This window comes from Lytechinus variegatus, chromosome 11 (assembly GCF_018143015.1).
Source record: "Lytechinus variegatus isolate NC3 chromosome 11, Lvar_3.0, whole genome shotgun sequence".
In the NCBI taxonomy this organism is placed as follows: Eukaryota; Metazoa; Echinodermata; class Echinoidea; order Temnopleuroida; family Toxopneustidae; genus Lytechinus; species Lytechinus variegatus.
In genome coordinates this window covers 5,801,485-5,829,015 of record NC_054750.1, presented here as the reverse complement: position 1 = coordinate 5,829,015, position 27,531 = coordinate 5,801,485, and the positions used below count along the sequence as shown (strand labels likewise).

Genomic DNA, 27,531 nt, shown 5'->3' with positions numbered 1-27,531 from the left:
AATGGAAATGAAAATCATGTTTGTGTCAATTGTCCTGTGTGTCTTTGTCAGATCACTGTGCATGATTTTCATTCATACTAATTGTTTTGAAGATTGTTTTTTTTTTGTAAAGAAATCAAACATACTTATTATTATTGTTGTTATTATTATCATCATTATTATCATTATTATTAGTAGTAGTAGTTGTAGTATTAGTAGTAGTGGTAGTAGTAGTAGCTGCAGTAGTAGTAGCTGCAAGCTGCAGTAGTAGTAGTAGTTGTAGTAATTGTAGCAGTAGCAGTTTTGCGTCACTGATGCCCATTAGGCAAAGTCGCAAAAATTGAGTTTAGTTTAATCAGGCAAATATTAGACTTCATAATCATCCCTTATTTCTGGTAATCACTAACACTAGAACCGAGCTACTGCTCGATTGGCAACAATTCCTATTTTTGCATATTTCCCCAAAATATAAACAAAATCAATGTAATCTTATTTTTTGAGTTATGAAACAACTCAGAGAATACAAATGTTTAGAGTAAATCTAGGCCTTTGAAATGTTAAATTGTAATTGAATATCAAGGATCCCCATTTATAAAATTTGCATACAGTAAATCCCAGAAGAAAAAAAAAACTAAACTAAGAATTTATGCATTATCATAAGTAATAAAAATATGTGGGGGTGTGCGAGTTGCTTCTGTAGACAAGAAGAAATAATAGGCCTTGCTTGATGAAATTCATTTCAAAACCTCCGTAGTCACCAAGGGCCGATTGCACGAAAGGGTCTTTGCAAGGACCGTCTTTCGTGTCGCCCATCTTTTATGATGCGCCATGTGATACGCATTTTAAATAAATCATCTCCAAACATATTTCATTCGTCCTTTAAAATTAACAGAATATTTGTTTATGAAATGATATGATATATCATGAAATTGTATAAAATTTGAATTAAAAGCAAGCTAACAAATCTTATTCTTTATCATAAATTTCAGAAACACCCCGCTTATAGCGTATCATAAAAAATGGGCGACACGAAAGACGGTCCTTGGAAAGACCCTTTTGTGCAATCGGCCCCAGATCAACAGAGAACGGAGAGGGGGGGGGGGGGTAGGGGAGGAGATAAAGAGGATTCACATTACTTTTTGTCTACATTAAAAAAAAATCCTGCAGTTATTTCTGTATTCTACATTCCGAAACAACCCACATTTTGAACATGTTAATCGTTGATATTCTAATTAAGACAATAAAAGGAGAGATCTAGTAGGATTTAAGACTGAAATCCACAACAAAAAGTTAATTTGAATAATGAGAGATATAGAAAAGAAGAAGAAACAAGTATCAAAATCCACTAAAATAAAGAGTCATAAAATTTCGTTGAATTTCACAAAACAGTTTTTAAGCACCTCCTTGGTGGTATGGAAATGAAGGAACCAAAGTCATCACTAATAATATTCATTTTGTATTCTATATACATGAATGTTTAATTTTTTTCCTGTTGTAACCTATTGTGATATATTAAGTCTTCTTATTTTTGAATCTGCATAGAAAGAAATATTGTACTTTGCACAGTAAGATACAAATTAAATAGTGAGATTATTTACTCTCATTTGCATTTCGTGGTCTTGTAAATATAATTGTTTCGTTAAAAAATAGATAATCGAAATCCTGAAAATTCTTAAACTTTCTTTTCTTAATCTGATTTCACTGAAATTTTCAGCGTCATGTCTGTTTCATCTTTTTTTTTTGTAATTTTATTTCATTTTTATATTATAATTTTATTCAATTCACCTTTTTGTTGCTCTAGCAATAAACATGATAGAATCACATGTAGTCATGTACTGATGAATTATGGTGAAGCAGACCTACTTTAAACATTAGCGAAACTAATTATAAATTCAATTGAATTAACGGGGAATAAAATGAATAAATTGTTTATGAAATTCCTCGGTGATATTCCATACAGTGGAGGTTCGGAACAATCCTAACTCTATTTGTAAGACGGGCCCCTGCATGAAACTGCTCGCCGCAAATTATATACTGCCCTCTATCGAATGTAAGGCGACAATGAATTATCAGAAATCACATGATAAAAAAACGTCAACAGAATTGTGTGGATGTGCGATGATGATGACTGAGCTGCGGAGTCTTGATTTTAAGTGCAAGCAAGTGCAAGAAGCTTCCGTGTCTTTTTCATTTTAATCTCCTAAAATCGTTTATTTGTGGAAATCCAAGGTAAATGAGGGCGTCCCGTGCGAGTTCGGTGAGGGAGGCAGAAAGACGAAGGAAACCTGTTACACATTCCGAAAACAGCCAGGCCGAGAAATCTCCGGATCTTGGTCGTCCTCTGCGCCGGCAGGAGCGGCTTGTTTTGGAGGCGGATTCCCCTGATACGGGGGCGTACTCTGCATGTTCGCCATCCGTTGTCATAACCCCATCTTGTGGACATAATAAAGGTAAACAAATATGAAGAGTATTCAGGACTGTTTTGTACCAAGTAAGTTGTTAAATCAATCATCAGATTTTATCTTTGGCCTTCTTGCTAATCTGTGTTTAATTAGACAAGAATAACCGTTACTGGGGAATTATTCAACAATTTCTGACATTTTATACTACATGTATATCCCCACTATTGGTGAGTGAGCAGTTCAGTAGAACAACCAAAATACAGAGACTGAAGCTTTTGGTCTAGGGCGTAATGTAATATTTATTCATTGAATCATGAAATATGAATGTCTGATTTGGATTTTGGTGTCAACAAATCTGGCGCGGGGGGGGGGGGGCCGTCCCCCAAAAATGTCTTCAAAAAGAAAAAAAAAGAGATATGACACAAGAAAGGTAGCTTTGTGGGTTTTTCTTCTAATCCTTTTGTATTTTTCTCAAAAGATTTAATTGGTAGTTTAGTAAAGGGGAATGAAACCTTTGGAACAAATAGGCTTGTGTAGAAACAGAAAAATCAAAGAATAAGAATAAAGAAAGTTTGAGAAAAATCGGACAATAAATGAGAAAGTTATGAGCATTTAAATATTGCAATCACTAATGCTATGGAGATCCTCCCATTGGCAATGCAACAAGGATGTGTGATGTCACTGATGAACAACTTTCCTTTTGGTGGACTATAAAATACCCTCAAAATGTCTCTTTTTGCTTTTTCTTATGATGATACAAACTCTTTATCCATGATGTATTTTAAAAAAATATGTATTACATGCCCTCATGTAGAAAGAACACATGATCTATGGATAGATGTGATAAAAGAGGCAATTCCAGTGAAATATATACTAAAGTAATGGGGAGAGTTGTTCATCAGTGACATCACACATCCTTGTCGCATTGCCAATGGGAGGATCTCCATAGCATTAGTGATTGCAATATTTAAATGCTCATAACTTTCTCATTTATTGTCCGATTTTTCTCAAACTTTTGTTGATCTGTTTCTTTGATTTTTCTGTTTTCACACAAGCTATCTTGTTCCAATGGTTTCATTCTCCTTTAAGTTACGAAACTACTGTAATAACTCGTTCTAAATTTATATTTACAAATTTTGTTTCCATGCTTTGTGTGGTTAAATGAGTAATGACAATATTTTAGTTCTCATTTGTTTCCCTCAACCTTTTCTCTAACCCTGTTTTTCTACCTCGACTACATGTACAGGACTTCTGTGTTTCTTGCCAGTTACAATTTAAATGTATACTTTTAGGGCATTGAATTAGAGTAAGGTTTAATAGGCCGAAGACGAGCTTAACAGCGGGAGCAGTGGTCTAAACGGGGGTGACGGCAGAAATTGATATAAAGATTTTACCTGCCAGGGCCAACCTGACCAGAAGTGTGGAAATGTTGTGTGATCAATTTGAAAAAATGATTCCGAAGTATATCGTTTTTTTCAAATTGATCACACAACATTTCCACACTTCTGGTCAGGTCGGCCCGGGCAGGTAAAATCTTTATATCAATTTCTGCCGTCACCCCCGTTTAGACCACTGCTCCCGCTGTTAAGCTCATTACTAAACAGCCATAATTAGGTGGTAAACTGGCCCTCATTTTAAAAGAGGAATGTATCAAATTTGTGTTGTATTAAATAAAAAAAGTACAATATTTCTATCAAATTCTATGAAACTTCATGTGATTTCCCTGCACATTCATCTCCTGTCTCGTTTTGCACCCTCAGTTTGAAATTTTTAATGACACTTCATTTTCTTAATCATTTAAAATAAGCGCTCCAGGATGAGTCAAAGAAATAATACATCATCTTTTTTATAAATAATTTCAGTATATCACAGAATTTTCAACATTTTGGGGCTCTATTTTCCTTGTAATGAAGTTCAATTATCCGATTAGAAAATCAAGTGAATTAGAGCCGATTTGGTAGAGATATAAGATCTGCATTTGATGAAACGTCCGCAATTTCATATACATGTACTGTCGCTAAATTGTTTTTAATCAAATCTAATCTTTCAAGGGTAGAGATTATACCATTTTGCAGGGACCCTTTCCTTTTCGTTGATAGGCCAAATGTTTCATTTAGCGATTACTCGCTAACCTTTGTTTAGGGGGCCTACATGTAGATATAATGTAGATGCACATCAGGCACATGCGCATGAAAGAAAGTTTTTTTTGTTTACGTATATGCATGGAGTTGGGATGGGGGTTTCCCTTCTTTTGTGCTCTGCTGCCAAGAGGCGCAAAGAAATACACACATGCAATCTGTTTCCTACATGTTTGTATGCAATCATCTGTAATGGTTGAGCCAAAAAGGAGCCCTTGAAATGAAAGAAATGAAATTTAGCAATTGCCCCAATGTGGCCAAAATTAGCCCATGAAATTTCAAAGTAATTTGAATTTCATGTTTCCTTTTTATATGTATGTTAGTATGATACGTTAAATTAGAATCGATTTTTGATAGATTATTTATGATGGACTAGGTAACAAGCTCATTAAAATGCTCAAATGCTGTCACCAATCGCCATCCAAGTTTTGAACAGGCTTTGATGAGAGTGATCTGTTGAATAAGAAGGCTTTTTATGATTTTTGCATATTGTTATATTATGATATAAATCTTGTTGTCTTGATTGCAGTACCAACCATGAACACACTGGCAGCCCAGACTGCCTGTGGAGGGGGCAGCTCCAGATCCCTCAACAAGATTGGACATTGTGAGTGTAACCATGACAACTATGGCAACATCAACAACGATTCTAGCATCCAGAATGAATGTCATGTCGAGAGCACGCCAACTTCTTGTCTGGAGGAGGACGATGTCTTTGGAGCTTCTACAGGAACGCTTAGGAGCAGGCAGGAGATGCGCTGGGAGCTAAGGTACTTCTTCATGAACCCGTACCTCAAGTACAAGAAGAGAGGCCGCAAACCATGGAAGCTAGGGGTTCAGCTCCTCAAGATCATCTTTGTTACTATTCAGGTAAGAAAGGAAGGGATATAAATAGAGGGAGGTAGAGAGAGAGAGATGGGGGGGGGGGGTGGGTGTGAAGAAAATTTTCCCTTAGACTACTGCCACAATGAGAAATATGGAACATTTTTCACTCTTTCTTAAAGTTACTGGTAGTCGAAATATGTGTGCTCTTTTACTTTTCAAGTGATACTCCCACCCTTTCATAATTGAGAAAAATCAAACAATTATCATAATAAAAAATTACTAAATTGGAAGTAAAATATGAAAGTTAAGACAATACAATTGTGCAATACTTTCACAGGATAGTTAATACAGTTCTGCAGCAAAGTAATGTTGGATCATAATTTTGATTGTTATTCATAACAAATACGTAAGATGTACAGTCACTTGAACACTTAAAAATTATGAAGTTCTGGGGATCATTATTTTGTCAACATTTTTTGTCCAACAACTTGTCAGATCTGATAACTTTTCTTAATTCCGATTGACTGAGAAGCACTGTTACAGGCCTCTACAAAATTTTTTTTTGTCACTTGCCCTGTTGGGCAAGTGATGAAAAAATTTGCTTGCCCGATAGAAAAAACTGCTTGCCCAATTTTTTCAATAATTTTTTCATTATGACGGCACTACTCTTATTTTTATTAAGGTATACTAAATAACAATTGAGAATCATGTCCAGTATAAAAGAACACACATTGAACAATTGAGAATCATGTCCAGTATAAAAGAACACACATTGAAAAGGATATTTTCAGCAACGTAGGCCTGAGTCTTTACGTTTATTTTGGAGAAAAAAAATCAATATTTTATGGCTATTTAAGGTTTTAAAAAACCCTTCAACAAAAGTTGCTAAAATTTCATATTTTGCATCTTTAAATCCATGAAATGGCTACCTGCGTAACATATTTCCTTAGAATTGCTTTCATTTACCATAGTTGGAAACTATAAAGAAAGCCAGTGAAAAATGTTCAGCTCTTTATTGACTCGGAAAAAATTATTTTATCATCAAAAGTGGAGTGGCTAAAATTTCACATTTTGCATCTTTAAATCCATGAAATGGTCATTTATTTTCCATATTTCCTTGATTAAAAAAAAATTATTTGGAAACCATCAAGTCTTTTCTTCATCATTTTATGTTCCACTCGGTCAATAATTTTATCTACATGTTTTCACATGCTACTTTTTTTTCTATTTTGAGGAATACCTGTTCACTTATTAATGAATTATTAGTAACATTGTTTAATATTGTATGATTTTTAAGTAATTTTTTTCACTATGCTTAGAATCTTGGGTGTGTGTGTGTGCGTGTGGGTGTGACTGTGAGTTGAACTTTGATATAAATGAATTCAATATCTAATTTCTACTTCGCCTATTCCAGTACAATAACCTGTACTCGGCCATGTAATAAAGGCCCACATACCCTAACTTTTCCTGAAGTTCTTTGAAAACGCAGACTTCTACGAAAATTGCATTTCTCTATGGGGGAGTCTAAATTTGGTGAGAATGTATTCATTAATAACTTAAATATACATGACAATGAAGAAATCATCAAACTTTATTGGAAGTTTTGAATAATATACCCGAAATGTAAACTCTGTCTGAAACAGAAAATCACCATCATTGAGGCCTTTACTGAGCGAATTGTCCCCCAGAGCTCTGGCAGAGAGACAGAGCTCAGACTGGCTAGCTAGTATGCGCACGTGTGTGAGCCTCCCGCCGGCCTTGTAAAATAGATGGAGCTTTGTTTGATGATTTATTGTCTGATATTTACCTCATCCCCTCAAAAAGGGAAACAAATGAATTTTAAGTTATAAGTAACAAATACGGCAAGTTATTTTGGATGTTAATAGGCCTTTTTGAAAAGTAAGGCCGAATGACATGACAACTCACCAATGCGAGGTTACTAGACTCTGTGATTTATTTCCTGTGTAATTCTAATTATTTTATCACAGAATTGTGATATCGGAAGGGGGAAAATGTGCATTAGAAATTGCACATGGTGGTAGTCATAATGGACCCTACTACATTCAACTGTTTCCCGGCCATTGCGTTGATTTTTTTCATACCTGGTACCATGTATGGAAATACGTGGTACAGAAAAAATAACGCAATTTCGGAATTTGAAACTGCGCTACTCGCTATTTTTTAAGGCTGATTCATGATTTTGAGTGTGGATTTTGGATGATTTATGGAAAAACGAGGTACGGTACAGAAAAAAAAGACGCAACAACCACTTGCCCGATCGGGCAATTGACTTTGAGAGGTGCTTGCCCGCACGTCATTTTCACTTGCCCCGGGCAAGCGGGCAAGCGGATTTGTCGCGCCCTGCACTGTTACTATCCCCACTTTTATTCTCAGAACTTTTGGGCAACAATTTGTCATTTTTGCTGCCCGAACATTTGTGCACTTGAAAAAAGGGGTCTTAAACTAAAAGTAGGCTATTTGTTTGTTCTTTTATCTATTAATGTTACATTAAACAGGCATACATTTGTAGAGAAAACATCTCAGTATTTGGGTTCGACAAAGGCTTTTTGTTTCATAATATTGAGCAATTTCTTGATACTCAAGATACATGTAAAATTACACCAAGGTACATGTATACATGTACCCATTTTCATTTTTTCATGTAGGAATACCTTGTAGAATATTTATCTTGCCCTGAAATATTAAAATTCATGGTTCGAAGAACCTTGGAAAATATTTCCACTTTCTATATTGTATTTTTTTTTTGTTTCTTCATGCAATTGATACTTAGTCACTAATAAGGTCATTATACAGTTCTAAGTACACCCTGTTTTGAAAGCTATTTGTTAATGCACAGAAAAGCTCATAATTGAAATGAAATGTTGAGATCTAAATGTATCCTCTCTCTCTCTTCATCATTTGTCCTTCATTTGTTCATAATGAGTGCTCTCAGCTTTGTAATCAAGATGAGATTTTTATGTACCACTTACTAATGAGCAAGGTCAGGGCCCCTCAACACAAATGTTAACGATTAATCCTACGCTTGATTTTCACGTTTGATTGTACATTGTAGTCAATGCAATCAGTCATAAAAAAATGTTCTGCAATGATTGCTAAGCTTTGTGTTACAGGCCTTGGGTCTCTGAGTGCTAGTTTTGTTTGTAATATGAAAGGGAAACAGTTGATGGGCTGAAAATATGTATTTAAAATATTTTAAATACTTTAATGCCTGGTACTCTCTGCAGTGTATGATAGGTAATTGTATTAAGTGGTCTCAATTTTGTAGAAAGTTTCAATCTAGAATAAACACTTTATATGGGTTAACTGTAAGTCAATGGCAAATCATCCTCAAAATTACAATCAATGTAAAATTGTAAATCATGGTATATATGTGACAATGTTCTGACCAAGATTTATATTGTTATTGCATTAAATATCCGAAATTGCTTTGAAACAAATCAAACATTTTCAGTTCAAATGTGAAATGTTATCATTTTATATCCCTGTATTGAGATATGCGGAAGACTTTTGACATTTCAGACAATTCTACGTGTATGTGCTTGGCAAAGGAAATTGTTTTACAGCCAAAGATAGATATCAAAACACATGATTTCCTATTTTAGGATCTGGGAATTCCATAAAATGTGTAAACAAAAGAATGAAAGCGATCAAGAAATGGGTCATTGAAAGTGCAAAAGAAAATTGAGTGATAAAGAATAAATATGATGAAACAGAACATTTTCCATTTTTTATTAAAACTTTCATTTGTTCTGAATCTCACATGATATTGGACTGAAGAAATTGCAATTAATTGTAATCAGGTTCAGGTCCTAAAGTTAATCATGATTATTGTAATTAAGTCCATCTTTTTATTGATTGCTGTCTGTTTCTTGCGCTAGAAAGTGCTCTTTCTGTTAATATTGTCCTATCAATTGAAAACTTTCAAACTTTGATCGAAACACAGTTGGTTTTGATTGCAAATGCGTATGTTGTACATTAGAAGTGGATAGGTTTCATGAGGTTTTAAAGCTTGTGTATAGTTTTGGTAAATCCACCAAAATGCACTTATCACTATTCCAATTCATTGCTAGCTAATATGAATGGATATGCCCTATAACAGTTATGATGTGGAGGATATGAAATGAAAATGTGTTTTACAGGATAAATTTTGCGATTTTACATGGAAATTTAACTTGATCGGGTCACCCGATCAAATTAAAATATCTGTGTGTTTTTGTCTTTCAATTAAATCCTATTCCAAATCATGGAATGGGCTGAAACTTTCAAGACATGTTCTTTCTCTGTAACTTTTGGATATCTAATCACTAAATTTATAAGATAAGTGCTTGAATGCCCATTTTTTAAATTTAAAACAAGCATCGCCGAGAGAGGGCGCTATATATCCAAGATTTGAATATTTGAAATTTTCTCAGAGAAGTGCAGTTGGAAAAATATTTAACGGTCACTACGCTTCCGTAAGACTGTCATATTAGATGATATTCGATTATCAATCACATTATTGACCCTTTACCAAAGCTATACACAGGCTTTAAGGGTCACATATTTTTATGTAAATTTAAATCTTTCCCCCGTTTATCTATAAATTTCCATTGATTTTTTATTCATTACTGCACCATGAGCATATTTTTGTGATGGATACTGGTGCAAATGTCCATATTATCATCATCATCATTTTTATTATCATTATTGTTATTGTTTTAGTTATTATATCATTATTTTCTAAAGGATTCTTGCAAGCTTCTTTTCAATGCTTCATATTTCACCACAAGCAAACAATGAATAATGCATGAAAATTGAAACGTGATCCATGTGAAGAGACTTTGTACGAAGCCTGCATCGTGGGATTACTGCTATGTGTCCCTAAACAAATAAAGTTTTAAATTCCCGAATTATAAAGGCCTGTCTTTATTTCATACAACATTGCTTTACTGTTTATTACAATCTTTATTCAATTTTTTCTTCTATTTTTTTGGCATGTCCAATTTTTTTCGTTACAGCTTGTTGCCTTTGGAACGAGCCAGTTTTCACTGAACAAGTTCTATGAAGGAAACCAAGAAGCATTTGAACATTTGTTTTTGAAGAGCTGGAGTTCCGGTTTTGACTCCAAGGCATACCCCAAGAGCGATGAACTCTATGCCATCTATGAACAAGAAAGCTTCTTCAAACACCTTGACTACGTTGCTTATCAGGTAATCCATTTCAAATTTGGTTTAATAGGTTACCCTTGAATGTACGAGCCAAATTAGGGATGGTTTATAATCGGGAGGAGAAACCTGCGGATCATAGAGATTAAGTTCACTTTTTTGCCTCCCAGGCAGAGCTGATACCAAACAATAATAATCCACCCCATCCATATGTTATATTCACATTTTGTTTCAAATTCTTATATGAAGCAATGACTATATATCATATGCCACAGGAACAACAATTTGCCAAGCTCTTTGCGATATTAGAAGGTGTCTGATTTTCAACCATTGTTGAATAAAGTCATTTGTTGATTATCTGCTGATATACCGATAATGCACTCAAATGTACCATGAAACACAATGACAAGAAAAATGTTCACAATACACTACAGATTATTATTCATCTAAACATTTGAATCTGATAGTATTGCATGTTTTGATATACATGTAGTAGTATTTTGAAAATATTCTGAATTAAACCAGGAGACTGAGAGTAGTTAACTTTCAAAATTCCACATGTTGCTCACATGGTATTCAGTTGATTTTTTAAAAGGAACTAAATCAGGTCTGCATGTGTGCAGGGAATGATTTTCCTGGTATCGTAATTTGCTCTAGATAATTTTGAAACACTGCTGTTCATAAATTCTTTTGTACATGTATAGCATATTTTAACATAGAACTGTACCAAAATGCCATTAAAATTTCTATTCTCTGATGTGTATGTTACATAAATAGCAAATGGCTAGTTTTGCTTTCGAGCCATGGATATAGATACGAGTGAATAATTATGAGGAAGTGAAATGCTCCCAATCAGCAATTATACAAATATTTCTTCAAGAGCTGATGATTTTCCTGGCTTATTTAAACTTGGAAGTCTGCCAACTATGAAATTCAGATTTGTCAAATATTTGAAATTTATGACTCCTTTTGTTCTTGATGAACAGGTCCAGTTTACATATACACTGTAGCTTTTTATATGCAGTTAATATTGCAGAATTAGATGAGATGGAATAAGCGGGTCAAATATCTGAAAAGTAAAGCTAAAAGGTTCATGTACATGTACAGTGTAATAACATCTTGAAACGAACTTCTGCCAATCCTCAATAAAACCAGGAGAATTTGAATTCTTTACTATTAAATTGAACCCTGTACTGTGTGCACTTACATAAAAATTTATATTGATCCATAAGAATCGATCAAGATTGGGCCATATTCTACATTTTTTAATCAATGGGGTCAGGGCTCTGTAACACAAATTTTTGCGATGAATTGCAAATATGAAATAACCGCACTGATTTGTTCCCGGTCAGTATTTTAAACAGAGCGCGCATGCAACGATGATCTGTATTGGTTATTTGATTTAGTGATTGATTGCAAAACTTTGTGTTATGAAGTTATGAAACCCAGGACAGCTCTGTATACAATTTTTTTTCAAAGAGCTGAGGATTGGAATACATGTAGTCTCTTTCCCTCAATAATTTCCTTACCAATACATTTTTAAATTAAAGTTGGCTTAAAACCGGGACCTTTAATAGTTGATGATCACATGTGAAGATACACCTTCAGTTAAAACATCTTTAAAGCATTTATTGGAGGATTCCTACATGTAGTATAAGCTGTACATTGTAGTGCTTTTGCAATGAAAGTATGGCTTCACAATGCTTCTCAAGGATTTTGATGGAAGTTTTGAGTTGCTCTAAATGAAAGTAAAATTATATTCCTTTTGGAGTAAATTTTGTTTCAAAACAAAGTTAAAATCATGATGAAATATGTACTTTAAAACTGAATTGAATACTCTCCCAGATTTGTAATCGTTCCAATTGAATATATATTAAATTAAACCATGTCATATATTTTTGTTGTTTGGATATACTACAGTTTTCTTGTTTTGCTAATTTCAGTCAAATTGTACATGTACTCATTAGTTTGAATTGCATTGAGTCATCATGCTAACGACCTTACAATTTGAAAGTTTGTTTGTAGTAGGCTTCATAAACCATAATCACCTGATGTACATATTCTTATCATGTGACAAATTAATTGTCAATTCCGCCTTCCTGGATCAAAGTATGACAATTGTGAGAGCAAAGGTGTTCCCTTGTCAGTTTGCCCACCTCATGATTTATCTCTTGTTTATATTAAATTGACACATGCTTGGAGCTGTAGCTTATTATTACATTTCATGTTTGTAAATATATTGATACTTTCAGAGTAAATTGTTTAGATAAATGTTTTGATTGTCTTGGTGCTAATAGTTCATTAGCTACTTGTGTGTATTTTAAAAATATTTAGGTAAAGTTCAGTTCAACCTTTATCTTGAGTTCATTTAAAAACAAAGTTCATGTCTGTACAATGCAATATCTCTGTCCTACATGTACATGTATGGCTTGAATAAAAGGAAAATATCAGATAAATAAGCAGTGACTTCTACATGCCCTTGCATTACTAGATTATCACTATAGGTGGTTTCAAACCGCCTCGATCACAAGAATCCCCGTTAAATTACGAGAACTTGTTAAGGCTAAAAAATACCCGTTAATTATTCCTGCATTCACACCGCCCCGAAACACATCCTTCGGGATAAGTTCCCGAAGTTACGAGCATGCGCAGTGTGGTCTGATAAGCAGGCAAGGCGGGAGATTCAAAATCACTAGCCCAGCAGCCACCCACGCCGCCGCGCCCAACGACACGCTGGGATAAAAGTTCCCGTAATTTGCTTTCACATCGCCAAAATACCTGCAACCTTGGAAAAATCCCCACGAAAGTTCTCGTAATTTCGCCAAGTACCTACTATTTAGCGGGTATTTTCTTTCGGGGAAATTACGCGTAGTTTGCTTTCACATTACCAAAATACCTGGTATTTTCTGATCGGGGTAAATTTCCCGATCAGAGAATACCTGGAACTGGCGAACTTCGAGGCGGTCTGAAACCGCCTAATGTAACATCAACCTTTGTCTTAAGAGTCAATCTTTGTATCTTGTTGCTTTCAATGGCCTCCAAGCCAGATGTGTGTATGATACAGCATGGAGACAATAGCATGATCATTAATACAATGTCTATGCAACATGTACTTTCTTTTGGCCAGCACAGGTCATTAGATAGTACAAACATCTGTTTTAGTAGTTCAATGTACAATTAGACTTCCTTATACATGTATCTTTGTTTTAATGTCTTAAAATTTTTCTTTGGTTTTGTATGAATAGTTTCAGTGATGTCCCAGTAAAGATACATGTACATGTATACTGTTACAGTGTAAGATATTCTGGGTTTGAATTGCTTTTTCAAGGACCGTTGTATTGCATTTCAACTTGAACATTTTTGTTTGGCTTGGATATAATAATAAGTAATTTCTCTGTATTTTGTTTCATGATTTCTAGTTTTCAAACCTGAAGACAAATGCCATTGGGACATATGGCTATGATCACAGAGAAGAAGGAGAAGCCCGCGCTCTTCATGTATATCAGGAGAATTATAAAGAGATCAAGATAACAGACGATGGACAGTTTGTAATTAATGAGGATATTCACGAAAGTGAGTTACAATTTTGTTGTTCTTCATTGAGCATGTACATGTAATGGAGGATTGGATTATGATAACACCATTTTGTGTGCCATTTCAGTGCCTGTCCTCATCCCTCTTGCATAAAACCTTTTTTGGCATTTCTGTAATTGTGTTTAAAGTGTACCATAATTCTCTTACCGCCTCCCACCCCCCCCCCCCCCATCTCTCTCCCACCCTGTTTGCCGTGGAGAAAATCACTGTAAATGCTCGTTAAGTCAAATGCTAGGTCAAAAATGTCCACGTTTTTGCCCACCCCTTGAGATAGACTTGACTTTTCATGTAAACATAACTTTGACTCTGCAGTGCTTTGTAAATAGGGTTTCTATCGTACTTTCTATCTCCCTCTCAATCTTATTCTGCCCTCTTCCTTTCAGCCTGTGGCTGAAGAGGGCCATCCAGCCCACGAATGGAGAAGAAATAAAATTCAAAATCTTATTTCCTTTTTCTCTGTCTCCCTTTTTTCTCACACAATGTCCTGTTGTCTCTTACTCTCCCTCCACTCTTTCTATATATATATATATATATATATCTGTTTTTCTCTGCCATCTTCTTTCTCACTTTTCATTTTGGCTAGAAACCTTTAAAGAACGTCCATTGGGTTAGTAGTGTTCATATTATGTAATGAGAGACTGGCATCTTTAAGACTTGAATTCTTCAGAAAGGCAACGCTTTAATCCTAAGTTGTATTCTTAAAGCTATAATCTTTAATGATCTGATATATATATACATGTATATATTTTTTCTTCATTTTGCAGGTTTTATAGTCATTCCAGTGAACACATCTCAAAATATATCGGTCAAAGATTATTTAGAGCTTCACAACCAGACACTGTGTCTTGATACGTAAGTATGTGCTTTATTTAGTTATACACGAAAAAATAATTTGTGAAATTACTTTTCTAGATTTAGTAGAGCCTGCAGCCATATTAATCAGTTTTAGAATGTGAACTCTCAAATGTCAGTCACACATCCAGCAATAAAGGCTGCCTCTTTTGTTCTCCCTGAAGATCGTTTCTTGTTAATAAAGGACTGTTCTTGGACCACTGGCTTATAAAGATAAAGTGCCTTTCCTGTCTTTCTTAATTAGTCATTAAAACACAGATTTTGATTTAAAGTGCAGTCCATCTTATCCAGCATAATAAAGAAAGGATTACATTGTGTGGTTGTCAAGTAGGCCTTGTGAATTGAGAGTGTGTCACTGTGACCAAGACATCATTCTTGAAAAAATAAATCACAAAAGCATATTTTTTAATAAGCAAAATATTTGTCTACCTTTCTTATGTGGTAGAAATCATTTGGTAAAATGATTATGCATCATATTATTAGAATGCCATTATCATGGACAATTTTGCACTTTTGATGACTCATACTCCTGTACAGTATATCGCCGATTAGTTTGTTGATATGATGACAAAAGAGGCATTGAAGGGCCATATTAGGACAAATCTTGACTTTCATTAGCTGTAATTTTTTTTTTGATATTTAGTCATTTAAAAGCAACATGTTTAGCAAGCTATGATCTGGAAATATTTTTTTGCTGTCTCCAATATGCCGGTTCAAGGTCAGAAGTCACAAGGAGTGGGTCACCTGTGTGACTTCACACGAAAGCATGATTTTAGAATTCAAATTGTTACGATTTTTAACTAATTAAAGTCAAGATTTGTCATAATTTTGGTCGCACACATTACCAAGAATGGCCCTGAAAAAAATTATTATATCCAGAAGGAACTTGACCATGGATCTCCATAGATAGAAACACAACAATGCTGATCATGTGACTTATAAATTACTCAACTATTATTTGAGCATCTCACCTTGTTGATAAAGTCAGGAAACCATAGACAAGGGAAATCATGGAGGAAATACATGTAGGAAATAGCTTTATTTGTAGTTTGAAAGGATGCCATGAGGCGAGTTCACATCATTGGTTGTCTGGTATAGGAATTTGTATTTACAAGATTGTGTTCTGTCCTGTACTAATTTAAGCTAATTTAATTTTGGAGAGTGATATCAGAAAGGAAATAGCCTTATAGTTTGGTACCAATTAAGGAAAAATTTACAAAGACAGAGGTTCAGGGCGATTTCACCACTATAATGCTATAGGACTTAGTATTTACAAGATTGTCTTCTGTCCTGTACTAATTTAAGCTGATTTAATTTTGGAGAGTGATATCAGAAAGGAAATAGCCTTATTTATAGTTTGGTACCAATCAAGGAAAAATTTACAAAGACAGAGGTTCAGGGTGATTTCACCACTATAATGCTATAGGACTTAGTATTTACAAGATTGTCTTCTGTCCTGTACTAATTTAAGCTGATTTAATTTTGGAGAGTGATATCAGAAAGGAAATAGCCTTATTTATAGTTTGGTACCTAAGTTTGGTAATTAAGGAAAAATTTACAAAAACAGGGGTTCAAGGCAATTTCACCACTATAATGCTCCAAAGAGCCCTCAAAAAAATTAAACAGAGACCCCCATTCACTACAATGATTAAGCTTATCCAATATTGCAGATTTAGGCAACAAGAGGGTGAAAAGTAGCCCCTGAAATTAAAAAAATATATATTTTTTTGCCTTTTACCGACCCTGGTTGAGGGATTGCCATGTATATGAAGGTTCTCTTATCAATTAAAAAGCTAATTTCAATTTATTATCAATTAATATATTTCTTGTTGACCTTTGAACTTTCATACCAGTAGTTGCAGTAAACACTGATTTCATGAGAAAGTCTGTAAAACAGGGCTTAATTGTCAGTGTATCATCGAGGATCTAGATCTGGTACAGTTACATAAACTGAACTTTGTGAAATCTTGAAATCTACGCTGAAAAATGTTCACACTGAAGATCCCAACACAGATAAGCGCATGTGGGACAGTGTATAATTATTGCTTTGAATGTCGGGCCCGACGCTTGACCTGCATCTTGTGCTTATTTGCTGATTTCTCAGCAATTACACAATTTCTTCCAGAATCCTTTGGCACATATGTTTTATTATACAAAGAGACACTTTGGTGTTCATTTAATTGGATTCTGTACAAACTCATTTTGATATCGTTACCAAAACTGGAATTTACCTTTAAATTGGTGAGACTTCATAAGGAGATTCTATACCATTGATATTTTGACAGAGGAATAACTCTTTAAAAGAGGATTTTTCTCTCTCTCTCATTTGCCAATAGTTTCAGTTTGGAAATAAGACATTAGACTGGAATCAGACTGGAAATGAGAAATAGCTTTATTTATAGTTTGGTACTTTTAACTGCATGAGGAAATAGTAATCTGTAATGTGCTATAAAGAAAAGTAGTTCTGATGTATTAAGCGCTGTATAAGAGCGGAATATCATAAATTCTGTAACATAGGTACAAGTAGTAAAGTAGAAGAATAAGTACATGTATTTACAAGAGGATTTTCTGTAACTTTCCGATAATAGCAAATTTCATTTTTGTTATGAAACATGATTAACCTCTATTCTGTGACCTTAGTCTTGTGTTACTGCATGAAAAGATTCCATATAATTTTTTCCTTGTGAGGAATGTCTATGAAAAAAAATTACAAGATGGTTTTCTATTAAATACCAATTTATTGTAATTTCAATTTGGTTAAAAAAAAGATTTATTATTTATCTCTTGTTGACCTTGCAATATTAGTTATTGGAATACTTTAAGGGATTTTCAAAATCAGGGCTTATAATAGGAACATTTTGCAGCAACTTCATTTTGCCCCCATATTTGTCATTGTTATCCATGTTGTGTGATTATGTAGGAGGGGTTGGAAAATGTTTTTTTTACAATTCAGTTTGATTGTATACAAGAAGTAAGGTTCATCTCAATCTCAGTTCATAATCTCCCCCCTCCCCCAAGTATCTCCCGTAAAATCTTATTGTGAGGGTGAATGCCATCAATGTATGTGTGTAAAGTGTTCATGTTTTCAATCTCATGTCTTGTCTTTGTCTTTTGTTTTGTTATTTTCTAATAGATTGAGATTATTCAAAATGAACTTTGTGATAAGCAGCGTTCATCTCAAGGATTCAAAGACGTTCACCATTCCAGATTGTATCAAGTTTAATATCACTGTGAGTAATTTTGAATGAATTGTGCATTTGAAATTATCTTCTATTCCTCCTCCCTCTTCTCCTTCTTTTCTTCTTCTTCTCCTTCTTCTTTTCTTCTTCTTCTTCTGTTCTTCTTCTACTTCTTCTTTATATTCTTGTATATATCATCTCTATATCTTATTTATTGCTAATAATAAATTCTGATTTTTTTTTCTTCATTTTTTTAACATGTAAACAGTATAATTTTACCATTTTATTATCTTAATTATGTTGATTACCCCACTGGAAATAAGCTCTCGAGCTTTAGTGAGTCATCCTGTGCAAGCCTGTTTTTTTTTTAATGCTACTGTATATATGTTCTGGTAACTTGCCAAATAAAGTGAAAATTAATTGCTTTTATACATAGCGCTTAATGTTTACTTTATCAGTAGTCTCTGACGCTCCACAAGAATGTACATGACCCTGGCTTTCTGAAGAATAAATTCCTGTCGGGTCGGGTGACATTTAATACCTTTCCCTGGTTTGAGGGCAGAACAGTGTGGCTACATTGTTTGCTGAAGTTAATTAATGCCTGGGGTAGGGTTCAAACCCACGACCCTCTGATTAAGAGATGAAAGTCAGAACCACTTCACCATGATGCTTCCACAAAGTTCTTCCTTGGATTGTCCAGGGCTCCATAATAGCAAAGGTTTGCGATGATTTGCAAAGATGAAAGAACCGCACTGATTGGTCCCTGGTCAGTATTTTAAACCTAATGCACAGTTTGTAACATTGATATTGATTGGTCTGTTCATTCAGCGATTGATCGCTAATCTTTGTGTTATGGAGCCCGGGTGTATTCAAATGCTTGAGCTCCATGTACCTTCTTTACTTCTTTTTTTTATAAATAATTCATTAAGCTAATAATAATGCATGAATTACATGCAAGCAGTTGCAGTAATCCAAATACATAAGGGTGGAGATTGGAAATGGTAAAGATATCCATCTTTTATATTTGTTTATGATGTAAACTGTATTTCATATGCAACTACACGTATGTAGATGAATGTACAGGATAAGAGGAGGAAGGACAATTCATATTTGTTTATTCCATTTGTATGTTTCTCTATTTCATAGTTAAAATGAGATATTTGAAGCACATACAAGTCTCCGAAAGAAATACCAATCTATGTCATAATATTTTCTGTGTTTATTATTTGTTTTCCAATAGATTAATTATGATAATACAGTACATAGTGGGAGGATGCCAGTTTCACTCGGTGTTGAGCACAACTTCTTCACCAACTGCTCGAACAAATATGATGATGGTAGGTCTGGTTTTCTCTTGTGAAACCTTCCACCCAGAAGTTTTGTGTCTGGATGAATCAAGTGCATGCATTCTTGAAATTGAAAACAATAAGTCACTCTTATCAGTAATTGAGATGGCAGATATTTCTTAATAAAAATCTTTGGCTGTCATGTTTATGAAATGTTTTTAATTGAATGAGAAAAATGAAGTAAATGATTATCCAAAATTATGGACTATGTGTACTGCATTTTTGCTACCAAAATTATACTGTGCATATTTTTCAAGTTGTATAATTTGTTTTTACATTTTTTTTACTTAATGTTTATCTTTGTACTGAAAACAGAATGATATTTGTCTTATTCATTATATCGTATTATCATTATTTCTTTTATGTATATCTTTTTTATGGTTTATGATGTATGTCTTTGTCAGTAGCTTTCAGGTATGAAGTTTATGATTAATTCATCAAAGTTGCTTAAGAAATATTATTTTTCCTGCTTTGTTTTTCTGTACAGATGAATTGGAGAAATCAGCTGCAAGGATTATATTTACACTGGATATTCTAGTTCTTTTACTGTGTCTTATCTCAATGATACTGTGCCTAAGATCTATCGTTAAAGCACAGCAACTGAAATTTGTAAGTAATTATCAGGATTTTTAGATTTACAATTACATTTGGCTTTTGTTTGAAAAGCTGACTGTAGAGTCAGGCAAGAATGTTGATTTAATGCAAAGAAATAGTAGCTGAAATAAAACAGTGCTACATTTGTATTTTTGTATGTGTTTTGTATGAATTTAAACATAATGACAAACACAGCATTAATTATCCACCATATTGTCTTATTTATATCATCATCACCACCACCACCACTATCACCATCATCTCCATCATCATCACCATCATCATCATCATAATTACTTCCATCACCACCATAACATCATCACCATCATCATCACCACCACCATCATCATCATCATCATTACTCTCATCACCACCACCACCACCATCATCATCTTCAGGATCATTATTTTCATCATACTCATCATATCAACTACCGTCATTTATTTTCATCCCTTTAATATCATTCTCCAAAGATTGCTGAACATTCGTAATGTAATAATTAAGTTTTATCTGAGCATGTTTTTATATAATACATGTCATTCAAATTGCTGCAAGAGCTATATGTGTAATCTCCATTGGTGCAACTGTAAGTGAATAACTACCCTGTCACATATGTATATGTATTCCCTAGTAATTTACTTATCCATTTTCTTGACATTTCTTCATACAGAAAACCATGAAGTTTTTCAAGGTGCATTATAACTGCAAACTAAGTACCTCTGATAGGATGGAGTTCTTAAACCTTTGGTATGTGATCATCGTTGTCAGTGATATATGCACCATCACTGGGAGTGTTATTAAGATCCTGATTGAAATATCGGTGAGTATGAAGTTTCAGTGTTCAATGTAACCCACTGATAAGTTGATGAGCTTGAGAAAAAAAAAAATTCAGGCCTTATATGTCAATATTTGGGCCATCTTTCCATTTGGCACATTTATATATTTCAACACACAACAAAAATTTTAAGGCCACAAAACATATCCAAGGCCAATGAGCTAGACATTAAGGCAAATTAATGCCTTTACTTTGGGCTTAATCATAGCCACATTTCCCTTTTTCTCAGTCATTATTTTAGAAGAAACTACAAGTAATCTCTATAATCATTAACTCTGACTTGTAATTCTGTATCCTTTTCATGTTTTTCAGTCTGCACGGAACTTTTGTTTACACTTAACATGTCTATGAAAATCTCTGTTAAGTCATTATTTCTTAATTCAGTTTTCAGTGTGTAAAAATATGAAATATAGATGTGAATAAACCTTGAACATTGAACCTTGAACCAAGGGCATTCTACATTATGACCTTAATGGTCTTGGATTCATTTTAGCCCTGGTGCCCATAACACAAAACTTAGCAATGATCGTAGAACATTTTCCTACGATTGATTGCATTGACTACAATGTACAATCAATCATGAAAATCAAGCGTATGATCAATCGCTAACCTTTGTGTTACAGGATTCTGATCTTGCATGTGGATGAGGCAACTTTGAAATACAAGCTGCATGATCATACATGATATAAAAGCATGTTGGAAAGTGTTCATATTGAAATGCCATAATTTTATATGATGTTTTCTCACTCAATGTTATCAAATAGTATAAAAGTATTGGGGAAAAATGAATTTAAAAAATCCTCTTGAAAGAGCATCTTATACCATGTCTGATATGCATCGGGGAAGCTCTGGCACGCAGCAATTTTCCTATGTACCAACTATTAACCCATTGAAGACTGAGCCTGTATATGTGAGAGCCGGAGTCTATGGAATACATGTGTTATAGCGAAATCATTTAGTCTCCAACAGGTTAAAGTGAAAATGATGTTTGTATCTTTACCTTATATAGGATAACACAAACTATGATCCATGCAGTCTCTTGCTTGGACTAGGATGTTTCCTGATCTGGTTTGGTGTTCTAAGGTACCTCGGATTCTTCAACAAATATAATGTAAGTCATTGATTATTGTCCTAAAACATTGATATGTAGGGTAATTCCATTAAATAATCAGCCTTTTTGTACGCCCGACCCCATTTTTCTCAAATCTTACTTCACTTAATAAACTGACCAAGTCATGGTCATTTGAGAGCATTACAGACTGTTAAAAGAGCAAGAAATCAGAGACAGAAAATTTCATGAAGGTCTCACATATAGGGGGTCAGACGTACATATTTTATGGAATTGCCCTGTAGTAAAACAAAAAGACTGCATGCAAACTTTGATTGCCAGACAGATTTTGATTTTAAAATCAATACGAGTGCATGATAGATTGATTGTTATATCAGATTTTATAACAAAACACATTTAACTGCAATACTAATTATTGCAAAACAGAAAAACTGTGAAACAGTTTTGACTGCTTATGCAGATTTTATTGCAATACAGAGTTTTATTTCAACCAAGATTTTATTGCAAAACAGATTTAATGTATTCTATTGTAATAAAGTTTTAACTGAAAGACAGATTTTACTGCATAACAGATGATATTATATGCAAACAAATTTTATTGAAATACATGTTTAACTGCATTACAGATTTTAATGCAGTAAGATTTTATTGCAAAATAGATTTGATCATAAGACTTACAGAATGTTTATTGCTTGGATGAAAGAAAACACTGTTGTTTAGTTTGAAATTAATTGAAAAGGAAAAAATATTACTAATTTGATTCTCTGATATTTCAAGGGTTTTCTGAATGAATTTTAGATGAAGTAGGTAAGTTCAAGTCTGGCTGTTAGGTCAAAGTTTTAGTCATTTCTCCTCTAGGCCTTTGATAAGGACATTAAATTGCTGATATTAACGTTTGATCATATCATATTTTCAGATGTCCTCTATAAAGATATATGTTATGTAATGTGCTTCTTTTTGTTTTGCTTTCTTTTATCACCCAGATCCTAATTGTAACTCTAAAGAATGCCATGCCCAATGTACTAAGGTTCCTCATCTGTGCTAGTATTATATACGCTGCATATGCATTTTTCGGTTGGATAGTGCTCGGACCATACCATCCAAAGGTATAGTAAATACAAAAATTATGACAGTTTTCTAACTTCTAAAGATGTTGTGGCTCAGTAGATAAGTCTCTAGACTTTGAGCCACAAGGTCTTGGGTTCAAATCGTACCACAGTACTTTTGTCCTTTGGTAAGTTATTAATCTCTTTTCTCAATTCAGCTCAAAAAGAAAACCCCTCCCTGCTCCGGTGCAGTGCTTGGAACTCTTGTTGGAATGTTCCCCAGGGAGTGGAGAAGGTGCATACATTGTATGCGGGCATGCAAGGATCCGATGATCAGTGTAATAATATGTCTGTAAAGCGCTTAGAGACATTGTTTCGATGTATTAAGCGCTATATAAATGCGGAATATTATTATTATTTATATCAGAATCTTCTCTACTTAATTTTTCAGCTGATCTGTATTCTAATATAGTGATACAACTAGGACTTACTTGTCATTTGAATTTGCTTTTTATTTGACTGAAATGTGTTTATTTTATGTGTTATTAAACATGTTTAACTTCTGAAACTTTTAAAACACACCTAAAATTTTTCTGTTCAGTTCTGAAAAGAAAAGTGCCTTGAGCATTCTACAGAGTGGATTTGGCTCAGTACAAGTCCAGGTTATTATTATGATAGTTGTAATAATATACATATATTATAATCAAAGCTATGATAATAACTATAGGATATTATAATGATTTTTTTTATATATATATAATACTAATATATCTCTTCTCTCTCACAGTTTAAAACACTGAGCATCTCAGTAGAGTGTATGTTCTCACTCATCAATGGAGACGACATGTACGCAACGTTTCGTGAGATGTCTACTAACAACACAACTATCTATGTCTTCAGTAGGATCTATCTCTACACATTCATCAGTCTCTTTATTTATGTGGTACTCAGTTTGATCATTGCCGTCATCATGGACACCTATGAAACAATGAAGGTAAAAAAAGCAAAATGCAATTTGTGCGTTTCATAAATATAGTAATAATATGGTTATTTATAATGTGCTTAGGACACACATTGTACAGGGAAGTGTGAGTCGTAACTCCCACTTCCCTGCATTGTACTTATCTAAAGCAGTCACAGATTTATTATCACCCTGGCCATCAGATTCAATCAGTCATTCCCACACACAATGTATGCACATCCTCCACTCCCTGGGGAGTATTCCAGCCAGTTTCATAAAAGATAGTGCAAGAAATGCATTTATTGTAGTGTCACTCCAATGCAGGTTTCTTTCTAGGATCAATTTAAATGCCAGGTAAAATATGAAGTGGTGAAGCTATGAAGTACTGCTTTACAACAAAATAATTTTGCCCGAGATCGATAGTGAGTGTCTTTGGCAAAATTATGGATGCAGACTTTGCGCTGTGCAAAAACTATGACTTTAGCTTGAAATATGATTGAGTTTTTACATATTCAGCTAAAATTTCATGGTTTCACAAAGATACGTTTATTTCAGTATACCTGGGTCCCGTAACACAAAGGTTAGCAATTAATCGTATGCTTGATTTTCACAGTTGATTAAACATTGTAGTCAAAATGCAATCAATCATAGAAAAATGTTCTACGATCATTGCTAAGCTATGTGTTATGGGCCCCAGATCTGAATCTATGATAATGTGACAATTAATCTTGATTTTAAAGACTTTCTCATGAAATAATTGTTTGCTGCAACTACCCATCCAGTCCAAGTTATTAACGTTGTTCATCGATTGCTCTCATACATAACAGGAATACCAAAGAACGGGTCATGTAGAGGGCAGGCTTCATTGTTTCATGGCGGAGACTTGCGATGAATCCATTCCAGGGCGGGGTTCATTCCACACCCAATCTAGTATGATGGAAAGGTGGAGATGGCACCAAAAACTAAGAGGCACTTTCTGCTGTAGAAGGTAAGGTCGGGGTTCAAAGATCAAATAGATGTCATATATTGGGGCTATTCCATAAAATAAGCAACCCTTTTTGTATGTCTGACACACATTTTTCTGCATTCTTACTTAACTTCATGAACTATTCAAGCCATGATAATTAGAGAACACTATTGCCTTTTATTTGAATATGAAAATCAAAAGGAATCATTTCTTGAAATTCCTAGAATTAGGGGGTCAGATTTACAGTTGTTGCCAAACATTTACACCTGGGTCCCGTTTCATATAGAATTGTTATAATAACAAATGCAACATATCTATAACAAGTTTACCATCAGCCAATCAAATTCACTGATTTCAGTAGCTTAAAACTGTAAATTGCAAATTTGTTATTATAACAAGCTTTATAGAATGGACACTTGGTGTAAGATTATTTGCATTTGAATTTTCACACCTTTTCTCTTGCTTGCTAACTGTTCTTTTAATATACGTGTAAATAGTTTTGTATATTTACCAAGAATGTATTATTAACCATGATTATTATTAATCCCATTACTCATTCTACATGTATATCTCTCACTCTCTTCCTAGATGTAACTCATACAACAGCGATGAGGATATGATCACATGATGTCAATACGGGGAATCCCCAGGTTCTTAGATACCGGTAATCAACCCTGCTTGTACATGGGAGGAAAGTAACCAAGTTATAAAAACAGTCATTGATCATCTTTCTTATCCTGTGATTGCAAGGAGAGAATCCTCAAGTCTGGATGATTGACTCGGTGCTCTCCTCTCTTGTGGAGGATGACTTTGGATCAGTCCCATTTTGAGCCTTTGAATGACCTTTCTTCAAGAATCTGGTGGTCTGAATCCAGGGGACAGGTTCATGAGAAAAGAAAGTATTGGCAAGGTTGTTATCTGACAATCACCATAGTTACAAAAAGCCATTAATCACCTTCTGCGTCATCAAACCATAAACTCCTCTTCCATTTACCTAGGTACTCCTGAAAGAGAACGCAAAGTTGCAGGATTGTTTACCGGCCACAATCGCGTAGCAGTTCGACAGGTGGTACCTGTGATTGCTAGGAGAGAATCTTCAAGACTGAATGCTTTACTCAGGGGCCTTGTCTCTTTTGGAGATGTCTAAGGATCAATCTTATGCCTTTGAATGACTTTACAGTGGCTGTTGGTTCATTCGCTTCAAGAACGTGATGATGTAAATCTTATGACATTGGGGGAACCCAGAGGATTGTTTCATTGAAGTTGTCAGGATAGACAAGATGTTATCTGTCAGTCACCATAGTAACAATCAGACTCTATGTCTCATGATCATCCCCTTTGCTTCTCAGCCAATCAAAACCATGGATAGTTGTCAGATATGACAGGTTGGGATGCTGATGAAACTCCCTTAGATGTCCAGGGCCCGAACTCGGATTTAATTTAATCATCTTACGCTGGAAGCCAGCTTACTAATGATTGTTTAAACTGATAGGCACATGTGGGACAGAGTTTTATGAATAATGATAATTATACTTAAGCATCTGATATCTCTTTATGAGAAGTCCTTTAGTGCTCTACAATAGCTGCAGCAAAATTACCCTGGCTTTAGCCATGCTAAAACCAGGTATTACTGCTTTGATAAAGACCTATCTCTGGGCTAAAATTCCATGCTTATTTTGCTCATTTCACAGCAATTATGCATTCTCTACCCAAATCATTTGACAAAGAATAAAACGCGGGTGAACATTTATTGGGTACTGTATGACCTCATTTTGATATCAATTACACAGCTGAAATTTCTTTAAAATTCCTCCATATATTTCTACTTACCCGGTATTCATAACAGGCTATTTATGACAGACATGTTACATTATATTCTAAATATGCATTTTTTCTGGAATTATTGATGAGCAAGTCTGATAAAATTTACATTATTTCTTTAAACTTTTTGTACAGATCTATGCACATGTAGTTAATAAATCCATATTTGAAGATGTTTAACATCACTAATTTTAATGTATACATATGGTACTAATTTAAGAACTAACACAAGTTGTGGGTTATAAATTGTATTATATTCAAAAATTATATTTAAACTCCCAATTAAAACAAAGTTTTGAAGGGGTGTATCTCTGTGCAGGTTTGTTTAGATGACCAGCCAGTGGAAAAGTTGCAAATCTTGCTGATTAAACTCTGACTCATTTTTTCTATGATTCTCTTGCAACTTTTCCATGCTCATGATACCAGTAACAATGTTGGCTTAGCCGGGACAGTCATAATCACACGTGAGCGCATAGTGCATATTCATTGTAATGTCAGTTATGTCATTACATATAAAGTATGCAAATAACTCGGATTACTACAGTAAAAAATTCAATTTTGGTTAATATGTCACATGATACCTTTTGTCAGAGTAAGGCTGTATGGCTATGCTATACACTTTATTATAATGTTATATTATGAGCACCGAGTGTTCTGTAGGATATGCATACATGTACATTGTATGTCATATGAAAAAAATATATGCAGAATTAATGTCATCACAGATATTTATGGTCACATTATATTTTTACACTATC

General features: G+C 34.2%; 1 protein-coding gene across 1 annotated transcript; it reads left to right on the top strand.

Annotated features, from left to right (window-relative positions):
- Positions 1 to 2,057: 2,057 nt before the first annotated feature.
- Positions 2,058 to 26,532, top strand: LOC121423939 (mucolipin-3-like). Its single transcript, XM_041619489.1, has 14 exons — positions 2,058 to 2,429; positions 5,049 to 5,389; positions 10,363 to 10,554; positions 13,929 to 14,082; positions 14,868 to 14,955; positions 18,089 to 18,185; positions 19,375 to 19,471; positions 19,968 to 20,089; positions 20,745 to 20,894; positions 21,919 to 22,020; positions 22,962 to 23,084; positions 23,812 to 24,018; positions 24,813 to 24,973; positions 25,541 to 26,532. The coding sequence occupies exons 1-14, from the start codon at positions 2,213 to 2,215 to the stop codon at positions 25,578 to 25,580; spliced, it is 2,091 nt and encodes a 696-aa protein (XP_041475423.1). The 5' UTR covers positions 2,058 to 2,212; the 3' UTR covers positions 25,581 to 26,532.
- The last annotated feature ends 999 nt before the right edge of the window (positions 26,533 to 27,531 follow it).